Consider the following 14,221-nt stretch of genomic DNA (forward strand, 5'->3'; position numbering starts at 1 on the left):
GACAAAATGTATTCCAATATAACAATTTATGTAATGCTTGAATGCACAAATCTTCTCGTTTTTTAATAATTTTATCTAACATTTTGTTAGACCATTGTTCTAACATTTTAACCCAGCTTTCTGAAAATTCAGGATCATCAGGGAAAGCTGATCTAATTTTCAGCCTTAATCCTCTTGGTGTCATTTTATTGTCTCTGTATATGCATAGGAATACACAATCCATTGTGTGCCTCCATATGTCATTAATACAAGATTTAATTGTGTGTATAGTACATACTGTTAGAAGTTCCTCTGGAGTATAATTTTCCTCCGGCCATAGATGGGTTAATGATAACCTCTCTTCGTCTATTTGAATGCCATCCAATTCTTTATGTTTCCGTCGAATCGAACAGCAAACCCTTTTTGGAATGTTAATCCATTCTTTTTTCAGGATTTCCATTTTCGTCGGAGAGTCGCCAATAGAAAAAATTATATCACACACCAATGTTTTGGTGTATGAGTAGAGATACAAAATAAAACAAGAATCAGCGCCTACTCGCACACAACGATTTAAAAAATGTGAGGTACTTGTATGTACTCACCTGGTGCACGACCAATGTATAAAAAAAGTGTATTGTGTTTTCAAGTGTATGCCTGAAGAGAGCGGGTAAACCCGCAGAAACGCGTAGCAAGCAAAAGAACCAATAAATCATTAAAGTTATCCACGGACATTGTGTCCTTTATCTCCGCTGGAACCCACGAGCGCGGGGGAAATTTTTCTATTTACAAGTGGTTGCAAAAAACAGCCGGTCATGGCTGTTAACCCCAGAGACGCTCTCCAGAGATCTGGATTCGGGACTCCAGGGACGCTACAAGCCAGCTCGGATATAAGGTGCCGGTCAATCTCCTGAACAGGATTTTGGCTGTGCACCAGGTGAGTACATACAAGTACCTCACATTTTTTAAATCGTTGTGTGCGAGTAGGCGCTGATTCTTGTTTTATTTTGTATCTCTACTCATACACCAAAACATTGGTGTGTGATATAATTTTTTCTATTGGCGACTCTCCGACGAAAATGGAAATCCTGAAAAAAGAATGGATTAACATTCCAAAAAGGGTTTGCTGTTCGATTCGACGGAAACATAAAGAATTGGATGGCATTCAAATAGACGAAGAGAGGTTATCATTAACCCATCTATGGCCGGAGGAAAATTATACTCCAGAGGAACTTCTAACAGTATGTACTATACACACAATTAAATCTTGTATTAATGACATATGGAGGCACACAATGGATTGTGTATTCCTATGCATATACAGAGACAATAAAATGACACCAAGAGGATTAAGGCTGAAAATTAGATCAGCTTTCCCTGATGATCCTGAATTTTCAGAAAGCTGGGTTAAAATGTTAGAACAATGGTCTAACAAAATGTTAGATAAAATTATTAAAAAACGAGAAGATTTGTGCATTCAAGCATTACATAAATTGTTATATTGGAATACATTTTGTCCACGTAATTATATAGATACGAATTTATTAATTACTAATTATATAGAGATTAACATTTTAAGTAGAAAAATAAAGAAATTGTATAGAGATTTTTGTGATAATGGCCAAGAAAAACAGGTAGAAAAATCGGTACACAAAGAATTAAATTCACTACATAGAGATAATTCAGTTTACAATTACATCTCCACGAAAAAAATGTGGATAGGGAACACACTAGTATTTTCTAATAGGAACAATAGAGATAAGGGAAATAAATATCTATATACAAGAGAAACATCTAATTCAAATAAAAAAGATAATGAACAGACATCCCATCCACAAGATAATATAAATAAAAAAGGAAATCCTGAAATTAACACACTAGTTCCTATAGAAGAAAACAATAGAAGCTGTGCATCCCCAATGCATATATCCCAAACTAACATAGTAGAACTCCTCGAGAGCAGTTTCCAGTGCGATTCCCCTCCTGATTTTGAGCTAATAAATAATAGTATGGTAAAGGACAAACCATCAGGTAGATTTTTAGAAGATAAACATAGCCCTTCCACTTCTAAATCTTTTTTAGAAATAGGTCCCTCTTCAACAACAACACCATTAATTATGAAAGAAAAAACAACAGTAAAGAAAAAAAGCTCCATAATAATAAAAAATACTCCACCCATTACGAGATCAAAAATAAACCAATTTTTCATCAAAACCATAACCCCGAAAACCCCACTAGTTTTAAAAAATCAATCAAAAGGAGGAGAGGTAAAAGAGGGGGTAGAAAGAGTAGAACAAAAAGAGAGAAAGAAACCCACGATAACAAAAATGAAGAAATAACAAATAAACAAGCCCGAACATATGGAATATTTAATATTTCTTGTCAAAAACTATATAAAAACGATGTAGAATTACTAGCCAAAGGGCTCTCCTTTTGCCCTAGCAACAATTTAAATCTGTTTGATATATTTATAGATCTCCACCAATTCATCAGGAAATTAACCCTAAATAGGTATTACATTATGAATAAAGATAATGATTTAGAAGAAAAAAACTGTTGAATTTAATTTAGACGAACCTATCCAAACAGAACTTAAACCCACTAATAATTTTTACCCTATAGAAAGCAAAGGCCCCCATATAGAAATTTTCTACAATAATGTTTTAAAAGAATTTACTGATCTAGAAGGGGATATTAAAAAACAAAACACAAAAAAGAACTTAACTAGGGCTCAGATAAACACAATAAAACGATTTAAGAATGATAATGAACTAGTAATAAAAAAAGCTGACAAGGGAGGGGGGATTGTGCTTATGGATCTAACAAGATATAACAAAGTCAGTTTAATGATTTTAGAAGATAAAGAACAATACAGTGAATTAAAAATAGATCCCACAGATAGTATACAAAAGGCTTTAAATACGTTAGTACAAAAAGGTATTGATAATTTAGGGGTTACCAAGATAGAAGGCAAATACATAATGCAAATCCAACCGGAGATTCCATATTTTCATCATCTTCCCAAAGTGCACAAAAACAGTATAGATCCCCCCGGGAGACCTATTATTGCGGGGATACAATCCATCACCAGCCGTTTAGCTGAATACATCGATAGACAGTTGCAAAAACATGTGCAAAGTCTTCCATCCTATTTGAAAGACTCCGGCCACCTGAGAGAAATCATCAACGATGTTCAGTGGAAAGATACATATGTCTGGTGCTCACTAGATGTAGAAGGACTTTATTCCTGCATTCCGCATAATAAAGGCATCCAATCTGTTCAAAAATATCTAGAAAAAGATCCTTTAATGCCCAAAGCCCAAGTACATTTTTTAATAGAATCCATTTTATTTATTTTAGAAAACAACTATTTTACATATAATAATAGAATTTTTAAACAGGAGCGGGGGACGGCAATGGGCTGTAAATTCGCCCCGACGTATGCAAATTTATACGTCGGGGCTTTTGAAGAGAATAATATTTTAGATGATAGGATAGTTTTATTCAAAAGATACATAGACGACATTCTAATTATATGGAAAATGTGAAGTCAGAAAAAAAGTGTCTGCGCTCAGGGATGGAGTAAACTGAGGACAGATTCACATGACAGAAATGATGAGGTATGACACTTACTTGAAAGGAGGGGGGTATGATGCCCAGATGCCCCCTCCTCAGAGTGTCCTCAGCACAATGTGAAGCTATGCTCCAAAATGCATAGAGATGGTCCAGAGGTTAAAGTCAGACAAAACTTTTTTTTTTCTGACTTCACATTTTCTGTTTTATCTGGGTGAGCTCTGGTCTCAGAACCCCCAGCTTGTTTCTGCAGCTCTCCTTTGGTTCAAAGGATTGGAGTACCGAGGAGAAGACACTTTGTGATTGTATCCGCATTCCCCAGCGAGTGTGGATTGGATTTACCTGTGGCGCTCTCTATCGTTTTTTTGACTTTCATTCTAATTATATGGGACGGTGAAACGAAAGAATTGGAAGAATTTACTAACCAACTTAATTGTAACGATCAGAATTTAAAATTTACTATTAATATAGATAAAAAGAAATTAATATTTTTAGATCTTGAACTCCATTCTAATAACAACGAAATTTTTACTGTCACACATTTTAAAAAAGTCGATACTAACAACTATATAGATTTTACAAGCTGCCATGCCCGGTATTGGAAGACCAACATTCCTTATGGACAATATAAGAGAATTGGAAGGAATTGTACAAAAAAGGAAGATTATGTCCAACAGTCTGATATTTTAAAGAAAATTTTTTTAGAAAAACACTATCCCAAATCGCTTATTAACGCAGCCCATAACAAAGTAATGATAGAAAGAGAAAAAAATGTAAAAAAATCCCCGGTAATAGAAAAACAAAAACAGAATAATGTACATAAAAAAATCTTTTATAACCAAATATAATAACCAGTCGAACAATATAAGAGGCATTAAAAAACATTGGCCCATTTTACTTAATGATCCTATTTTAAAACCTGTTTTAGAAGTCGAACCTAGATTAATTTTCAGGAAAAATAAAACATTACAGAACATCATTGCACCCTCGAAGGCAGAATTGAAAGATAAAAATAGAAATAAAAAAAGTTCCCTCATGAAAATTGGATCAGAGAAAGGAGTCTTTAGATGCAACAAAACTAGATGCAAATGTTGCATACATATACAACAAAAAAGAGACAGCTTTAAACTTAAAATAGAAGGTAAAGAAATTGTAGTTCAATATAAAAATAGATTAAGCTGCGATAGCACACACATTGTATACATGTTGGAATGTGAGTGCGGGTTGAAATATATTGGAAGAACAAAAAATGCAATTCGTGGCAGATTGGCTAACCATAAATATAATATCAAACGAGGATGCACAAAACATAGTGTATCCAGGCATTTTGCTGAGCAACACGAATGCCAATCGAGAACTCTGAAAATTACACCAATAGAGCAGGTAATAAGTAAATCCTTGAACGAGCTAAAACGCAAAGAGATGTTCTGGATCTACAAACTCCAGACCCTGCAACCAACAGGGCTCAATGAGGTGTTAGAAAAAATTTGATTTAAAGGGATTGAACCGAAAGAGACAAAATGGGAGGTATTAGGAGGTAATTATATATGGTTAATGTTACTACAAAGTACAATTTGATATATATAGAAATAAAAAAGATAGAGGGTATAAACAATAGAAATATTAGTATAATATAAATAGAGTCTTTTAGAATGTATTTTTAAGAATGGTAATTTTAGAATGTATTTATGAATTATTTGGGTATTCACACATAAAAAAATGTTGTTTTTTATAACGGATGGGGTCTATTCGAGAAAAGATGATTGATGGTTTTATAAAGTATATATAGTAAAAAAATCGGGAAAATGCAATTTATTGTTAATAGTAATATTTCTAATTTTAGAATATAATTGTAGTAGATATTTATAGATATAGATAATTTATGTTTTAAAATAATAATGTAGATTATAATAGAAAACGAGAAGCATAAGTGAGTTAAACGGACTTTTAAATAGCATGTTCTTTGCTGTTTTTTATGAATAGAGAAACATAGTAGTATGTAAAGGGTTACTGACTAATGATATGACGTGTTATTCCACATGAAGCAGAGGGCGGCTCTGAAAGCTGACGCCTGAGCACTTCCGTGAATGTATAAAAAAAGTGTATTGTGTTTTCAAGTGTATGCCTGAAGAGAGCGGGTAAACCCGCAGAAACGCGTAGCAAGCAAAAGAACCAATAAATCATTAAAGTTATCCACGGACATTGTGTCCTTTATCTCCGCTGGAACCCACGAGCGCGGGGGAAATTTTTCTATTTACAAGTGGTAGCATAGAGCCTCCGCTATTTACAAGTCCCTGTGTGCGGTGAATTAAGCCACAGTTGTCAGTGCTGTACAGTGGGGTAATTTATTTGGGCCTTGCTCTATTCTTAATCCACCATGATGAGGAATAGGGGTAAGGGTCGAAGATGCGGGCGTCCAAGTGAGGATGTGGGCACAGGCCGAGTTTCTGGGTGGGGTGAATCACAGCCGGCTGCTGAGGGATTAGGAGAGAGACAAGTTTCTAGACTCCCCAGCTTCATATCACAATTTTCGGGTCCACGTTGTAGACTTTTATTGCAAGCAAAGCAGTGCGAGCAGGTCCTGTCGTGGATGGCAGAAAACACGTCCTAGCAATGTATTGACCACCCAGTCTTCTACGCAGTCCACTACGCCAGGCCTAGGGACTGCAACTCTGAATCCTCTGGCTGCTCCTCCCTCCATGAAAATGACATATTCTGAGCAGGCAGACTCCCAGGAACTGGCGCACAGGGGATTCGGAGGGAGACTGACCCCACCTGGCTTTCTAAGCCTACTGAAGACAGGGCTTCAGAGGGGGAGGCAAGTGCAGCAGTAGGGCAGGTTGGAAGAGGCAGTGGGGTGCCCATGGGGAGAGGCCGGGGCAGAGCAAAGAATCCCCTGTTTCCCAAAGCACCCCCTCTCTGCAAGCCTCCATACAGAGGGCTAGGTGTTCAAAGGTGTGGATGTTTTTTAGTGAGAGCGCAGACGACCGACGAACAGTGGTGTGCAACCTGTGCCGCACCAAGATCAGCCGGGGAGCCACCACTACCAGCCTCACCACCACCGGCATGCGCAGGCATATGATAGCCAAGCACCCCACAAGGTAGGGCGAAGGCCATTCACCGCCTCCGGGTCACACCACTGCCTCTTCCCCTGTGCCACAACCTGCCACACAGAACCAATCCCCCTCCCTGGACACAGGCACAAGCGCCTCACGGCCTGCACCCACACCCTCACCTCCACGGTCCTCCACTCCATCCAGCAATGTCTTTCATCGCAGCGTTCAGCTGTCGCTAACACAAGGCTTGGAGCGAAAGCAGAAATATGCCGCCACCTACCCGCATGCACAAGCTTTAAACATGCACATTGCCAAATTAATCAGCCTGGAGATGCTGCTGTACAGGCTTGTGGAAACGGAAGCTTTCAAAAACCTGATGGCGGTGGTGGTCCCGCACTACTTGGTCCCCAGTCACCACTATTTTACCCGTTGTGCCATCCCAGCCTTACACCAGCACGTCTCCCGCAACATTAACCGTGCCCTCACCAGCGCGGTTACTAGGAAGGTCCACTTAACGACGGACACGTGGACAAGTACTGGCGAGCAGGACCACTGTATCTCCCTGACGGCACATTGGGTGAACTTGGTGGAGGCTTGGACCAAGTCAGCGCCTGGGACCGCTCACGTGCTACCCATACCAAGAATAGCGGGTCCTACTTCGGTTCTGGTATCTGCGGCGTTGTATGCCACCTCCTCCAAAATCCCCCCTCCTCCTCCTCTGCCACCTCTACCTCTCAATTAAGACGTGTGAGCACGTCGCAAGCAGCCGGTAGCGCGCGGTGGGCAAGTGTCATCAAGCCGTGCTGAAACTACTCAGCTTAAGTGACAAGAGGCACACGGCCCCAGAGCCGTTATAGGGTCTGACAGAGCAGACTGACCTCCGGCTTTCACCGCTGAGCCTGGAACTGGGCATGGTCATGTGTGATAACGGCTGTAACCTGGTGGCAGCTCTGCAGCTTGGCTGCCTCACACACATGCCATGCCTGACCCACGTCTTCAATCTAGTGGTTCAGCGGTTTCTGAAAAACTACCACCACTTGTCTGACCTGCTCGACAAGGTGCGCCGCGTCTGCGCACATTTCCGCAAGTCGACCACAGATGTTGCCACCCTCAGGACACTGCAACATCAGTTTCAGCTGCCAGAGCACCGACTGCTGTGCGACGTGCCTACGCGCTGGAATTCTATGCTCCATAGGTTTGCCAGGCTGCACAAGCAGCGTAGAGCAATTGTGGAATACCAGCTACAACATGGGCGGCGCAGTGGTAGTCTGTGTCTGCAGTTCTTTACAGAGGAGTGGGCATGGATGGCAGACATCCGCCAGGTCCTCGGAAACTTTGAGGAACAGGAGATGGGGGATGACAGTATGTCGCTTGATAGCCAGACCACCCTCACGTCTATATTTCAGCGCGTTTAGGAGGAGGAGGGGGAGGAGGGGGAAGAGACTGCTGGCCACACTGCAGAGGGTACTCATGCTGCTTGCCTCTCATTTGTTCAGTGTGTATGGGCTGAAGAGGAGGAGGAGGATCCTGAAAGTCATCCTCCTAGTGAGGACAGCGATGTGTTGCATACTGGGACCCTGGCAAACATGGCTGACTTCATGTTAGGCTGCCTTTCCCGTGACCCTCACGTTAGACGCATTCTGACCAACATGGATTACTGGGTGTACACCCTTCTAGACCTACTGTATAAGGAGAACCTTTCCACTCTCATTCCCGAAGCGGAAAGGGGCACGAGAGTGATGCAATACCACAGGGCCCTGGTGGAAAAAGTGTTGCTAAAGTTCCCATCTGACAGTACTAGTGGCAGAAGACGAAGTTTAGAGGGCGAACTAGTAGGGGAGGTGCGGTGATCAGGCAGCATGTCCAGTGCAGGCAGGGGAACACTCTCTAAGGCCTTTGCCAGTTTTATGTCTCCCCAGCAAGACTAGGTCACCACTCCCCAGTCAAGGCTAAGTCAGAGGGAGCAATGTAGAAAGATGGTGAGGGAGTACATAGCCGATCGTACCACCATCCTCCGTGATGCCTCTGCTCCATACAACTATTTGGTGTCAAAGCTGGACACGTGGCATGAACTTGCGCTGTATGCCCTGGAGATGCTGGCTTGCCCTGCCGCTAGCGTCTTGTCAGAGAGGGTGTTTAGTGCAGCTGGGGGAATCATCACGGATAAGCGTACCCGCCTGTTAACTGCCAGTGCCGACATGCTTACACTCATAAAGATGAACAAAGGCGGGATTTCCCCAGACTTCTCTTCTCCACTGGTGGAAAGCAGCAGCACCTAATGATTCTTTAAGCTGCAACAGGAGAAATATGCATCCTCTCTCTAACCCCAAAAAAGGGGAGAAGCAGCTTGGTCTACCCCTTTCGGAACTTACTCCTCCACCTCCTCAAACAGCATGCCATTACCCTGAACTGCCAATTTTTTCTGCTGGCCAAAAGGCTCTGTTAAAACCAATGTCTTTCGAGGGCTGTCTCCAGGCTCTGTTACAAATAATGCAACAACGAGCTGTATCTTTAAAAAAGGTTTATGGCTTTCCCTTCTCCTCGGGGTTAAGCAATTTTTCAGGGGTACACTTGTACTCTTGGTACACCAATTTTTCAGGCCCTCGTCTATACTTTTAGCCAACAAATTTTACCTGCCTTCGCCTATACTCTTGGCAAACAAATTTTTTCAGGTGTTCGCCTATACTCTTGGTACACAAATGTTTGAGGGGTTCACCTATACCCTTGCTACAGAAATGTTACAGGGGTCCGCCTATACACTTGCTACCGAAATGTTTTGGGGGTTCGCCTATACTCTTGCAACAGAAAAGTTTCAGGGGTCCGCCGCTACACTTGCTACTAAAAGGTTTGATGGGTTCGCCTATACTTTTGCAACAGAAAAGTTTCAGGGGTTTGCCTAAACTCTTGCAACAGAAATGTTTCAGGGGTTCGCCTATACTCTTGCTACAGAAATGTTTTGATTGTTCACCTATACATTTGCTACTAAAAGGTTGGAGGGGTCCACCTATACACTTGCTACTAAAAGGTTTGAGGTGTTCACCTATACTCTTGCAACAGAAAAGTTTCAGGGGTCCGCCTATACACTTGCTACTAAAAGGTTTGAGGGGTTCACCTATATTCTTGCTACAGAAATGTTTCAGGGGTCCGCCTATACACTTGCTACTAAAAGGTTTGAGGTGTGCACCTATACTCTTGCAACAGAAATGTGTCAGGGGTCCGCCTATACTGTGGGTGCACAAAGGTTTCCCATAGTGGTGTTCAGCTGTCTGGCACAAAAACACTGAATGACTTGTGCAGAAGTGTGGGCTGAATTCCTGGGCAGATTGAAACTCTGACATGTATGGGCACTCTGATTTCTTCATGTGTAATACTGTCTTTGAGTTTCATGGGCTTGCCTATGCTGTGGATGCACAAAGACTTCCGATTGCGGTGTTTTACCTGTCTGGCACAAATACACTGACTGACCTTTGTAGGGTGCACAAAGACTTCCCATTGCGGTGTTTTACGTATCTGGTACAAATACACTGACTGACTAGGGCAGAAGTGTGGTCCAAGGTTCTGGGCAGGGTGAAACACTGCCATGTTTGGGCACTATCTTTTCTTCCTGTTTAATACTGTCCCTGGGTTCCAGGGGCCTGCCTATACTGTGGGTGCACAAAGGCTTTCCCATTGCGTTGTTCAGCTATCTGACACATACAAAGAATGAAGTGGGCAGAAATGTGGGCCGAGGCCGAGGTCCTGGGTGGGGTGAATCTCTGCCATGTTTGGGCACTCTGATTTCTTCATGTGTAATACTGTCTTTGAGTTTCATGGGCTCGCCTATGCTGTGGGTGCACAAAGATTTCCCATTGCGGTCTTTTAGCTATCTGGCACAAATACACTGACTGACTTGGGTAGGGTGCAGACGGCTTTCCCAGGGCGGTGTTCAGCTATCTGACACATACACAGAATGAAGTGTGTGGGGACACATGGATTTCCCATAGCTATGTAACTCATGGCACCTTGGGTCACACAAGGTAGAGGCTGGGACCAAGCCTGACCCTGGGCCCACTCACATGCTTCTTACACAGAGTATTGCGGGTCCTACCTCGGTCACGGTTTCTCGGGCCTATTATGCCACCTCCTCCTCCTGCTTGGGGTCTTGGGCAACATGTATTTGCTCTTGTGTTACCACAGTTATCTGAGGCACTGGTTTGGACCAATAAAAATAGGCTTAACTGAATTAAGGAGACGTTCAAAGCTATACTAGCATCTGGATCTGCTTTATGCCCATGATTACTGAGGGTGTGGGCAGAGGCCGAGGTCCTGGGGGCAATGGGGGGGGGGGTGCAACTATGCCAGGTTTGGCCTGTGAAACTTTTTTGTGGTTCATCCAGTCTTTAAATCGATTAAAGTAACCGTAACTGATTTAATGAGACATTCACGGCTGTACTAGCATCCAAGTCCGCTTTATGCTCACAATTGCTGAGGCTGTGGGCAGAGGCTGAGGTCCTGGGAGGGGTGAAACTCTGCCATGTTTGGGCACTCTGATTTCTTCATATTTAATACTATCTCTGGGTTGCAGGGGGCTCGACTATGCTGTGGATGCACAAAGATTTCCCATTGCGGTGTTTTAGCTATCTGGCACAAATACACTGAATGACTTGGGTAGGGCGCAGAAGGCTTTCCCATTGCGTTGTTCAGCTATCTGACACCTGCACAGAATGAATTGTGTGGGGACACATGGATTTCCCATTGCTATGTAATTTACAGCACCTTAGGTCACACAAGGTAGAGTCTGGGACCGAGCCTGACCTTGGGCCCGCTGACGTGCTTCCCACACATAGTATTGCCAGTCCTACCTCCGTCACAGTTTTTCGGGCTTATTATGCCACCTCCTCCTCCTGCCTGAGGTCTGGGGATCAGCGCTGAGCGGCATGTATTATATCGTGTTACAAAATACCACAGTTATCTGAGATACTGGATTGGAGCATTCACAGAAAGCGTTAGTCATTTAATGAGACTTTCACAGGGTCACTATACACCTGTGGTGGCTACTTTTGTGACACCTCCGGCTTCAAACCAATCTTTGGTATTAGTCTGCACTGCTGCATTGTGGAGATGTGTAGAAGTGCTGGCACCTGAGTCCCCTTTATGCCCTTTGTGGCTCCTGACAATTTTGTGACGGAGTTGGCACGGAATTGGAATGATGATCGTACGTCAATTTATCATCAATTCTGAACAGCATTGTGGGCTATTGCCCACACTTTCAAAGAAGGTCACTGCCTGGCCCTGCCAACCCTCTGCAGTGTGTGCCTCCGGTTCCTCCTCATCCAAGACACACTTATAAATAGACATGAAGGTGGTGTGGCTATGAAGCGAGCGTTGTAGCATGAGGGCAGCTGAGCGCTGCGCAGGGAAAATTTTGTGTGCGCAGTGGCCGCAGGGTCGTGTGGGGGGTTGGACAGCAATGCCAGCATGTAACCCAGAAGAAGAGGCAGCGGTGTCACCTACAGGTGGTGATTGTCCTTGGTTGCAGCTAGTGTGGTGCTTAGCTAAAATGCGCCAGCGTGTGCCTTGCTAATGAGAGTCTGTCCCAAGTAAATTGTTAGGGGGGTGACCGCCAGGCTCTTGCCTCCAATTTGGCTTAATATTGGGACCTGGGAGCCTCAGATGCACCCATGCATGCTGCCCCTGCCGTTTCCTATCCATTTCTGAGGTGTTTCCATGACTTTCTGATGTTTTAAGGTGTTTCACACAACCTCCCCCATGCAGAGCATTGGTCCCATACAAAAATGCTCGAGTCCCGCATTGACTTCGATGGGGTTCGTTACTTGAAACGAGCTCTCGAGCATTACGAAAAGTTCGACTCGAGTACCGAGCACCTGAGCATTTTGGTGCTCGCTCATCTCTAATAATGACCCCCTTATTTGCCCCTGTAGTTAAAGTAACATCTATTGCGGCCCCAATAGTAATAGGCTGCCAGATTTCAGCCCCAATAGTGAGAGCGGATTGCAATTGGGGCGATTGGGATGGCCATGGGCCTCCTTGGAACATTGGGCCCGGGAACGGTTGCTCCAATTGCCCTTTTTAATCCACCATTGCTTCCAACTCCCAGCTCTACTCACTTCTGTAGCATTGTGCTGAGGAAATCAGCATTCAGAACTTGCATTTGCATAGCAACACAAATCACATGCTAATTTCCTCGGTCAAGAGAGGATTTTCTCAGGACCCCACTACATGGGTGAGTAGAGCTGGGACCAATGGCAGATTATAGTATGGGCAAATGGGGCAACCACCCCAGGCCCAAGGCTCCAGGAGGCCCCATGACCGTTCCAATCTCCCCTATTGTAATCCGCTATCACTACTGGGGTCATTTTCTCTTTCATTGCACTGCCGGCCAGAACAATCACGCGGCCGACAGTGCAGTGACTGGGGCCCAGTTGCAATTGTGACCCTTGTGAACCCAAGCGGGACGCCAGTGCACCCATCTGCACTAGTTTTGTGGTGTAAAAGTCACAAATTTTGGTTCTTGCCATAACATTTTCAACTTTTCAGTCTCTTACCACTTTTCAAAACTGTGGGTTTCTTTGAAAAGTGAGTGGGGTTAGTGGGAGGGGCCTCCCGTTGACAAGCAAACTTGCTAAAATTTGTCCCATATATGGCAACAGTAGATTTCTTTTTCTGTTGCAGAGACAGCCAAAGATGCATCCAATCTATTACTAGATCTGTGTATTTTAATAAACTCCAGTGTACTTTAGTTAAAAGGATTCTGTGATGTCCTGTGCGCCCCACAAACTAAATTATTGGGCTCATAGCAGATGCGGTGCCGAGCATGGGGATACCTTTCTTATACTTGCCTTTCTCGCCATTTTCATTTTGCCCGCCTGCAGAGCCGCTGCTCCACGTATCTGCAGACTACTTAGACCGGCGTGCATGTTGAGGCATATTGTTGACTGAATGCCACAGGCTGTTACAGCCAATCACAGACCCCAGCGGTTGACTAGAGGTGCGGCACTGAAGGCACAGGGATTTGGTACAGGTGAATATAGGCTCATTTATTATTTTTTGCCATGGAGAGCTTCAAAATATTATATTTTTTTTATCTTGGAAAACCCCTTAAAAGAAAATTCTGGACAATTTTTCTCTTTTTACCTTAAACTGTAATAATGTTTTCGTCTTGCAGGGTCACACCATCTTCTTAAGGAATGGGTTCAAGAATAAGTATTAGAGTTGCCAGGGATGGTAAGGACGCCTCTTCTTCCTTTCTCTCCTATCATTGTATACAATAACTGATCCCTCCACCTATGGAGAATTTACACATTCTAATGTCCTGATAAAGAGGAGACTTTTACACGGGCCGATAAATCGTTCAGAATCCCACATCCAGCAGGAATCTAATGATTACCATTCAGTGCAAATGCTGCCCCGACTGAACGACGACTGAGAATGTGTTTGCTTCTCATTCATCATTCATTTTCTGCATGTAGAAAACTGAACGACGGCGCAGCCTGTGTAAACAGGCAGCCAGTCACTTATTAAGGACTCCCTGCTTAAGGCCCTTTTACACGCAATGACTATAACTCAAAATTTGTTCAATTGGCAGAAACTGCTGAATTTAAATATGATATATGTTT

At 43.3% G+C, this 14,221-nt stretch overlaps 2 protein-coding genes across 2 annotated transcripts in view; both read left to right on the forward strand.

Moving 5' to 3' along the window:
- The window catches only part of LOC136632018 (NACHT, LRR and PYD domains-containing protein 3-like), a 1,080,175-nt gene that overhangs the window by 368,066 nt on the left and 697,888 nt on the right, over positions 1–14,221 (forward strand). The window lies entirely within an intron of this gene.
- Positions 1–14,221, forward strand: part of LOC136632016 (NACHT, LRR and PYD domains-containing protein 12-like) — a 238,338-nt gene that overhangs the window by 8,647 nt on the left and 215,470 nt on the right. Inside the window, exon 2 of the mRNA XM_066606552.1 lies at positions 13,771–13,829. Within this exon, the coding sequence (XP_066462649.1) occupies positions 13,793–13,829 (37 nt within the window). The 5' untranslated portion in view covers positions 13,771–13,792. The remainder of the gene's footprint in view (positions 1–13,770; positions 13,830–14,221) is intronic.

This window comes from Eleutherodactylus coqui, chromosome 6 (assembly GCF_035609145.1).
Source record: "Eleutherodactylus coqui strain aEleCoq1 chromosome 6, aEleCoq1.hap1, whole genome shotgun sequence".
NCBI lineage: Eukaryota > Metazoa > Chordata > Amphibia > Anura > Eleutherodactylidae > Eleutherodactylus > Eleutherodactylus coqui.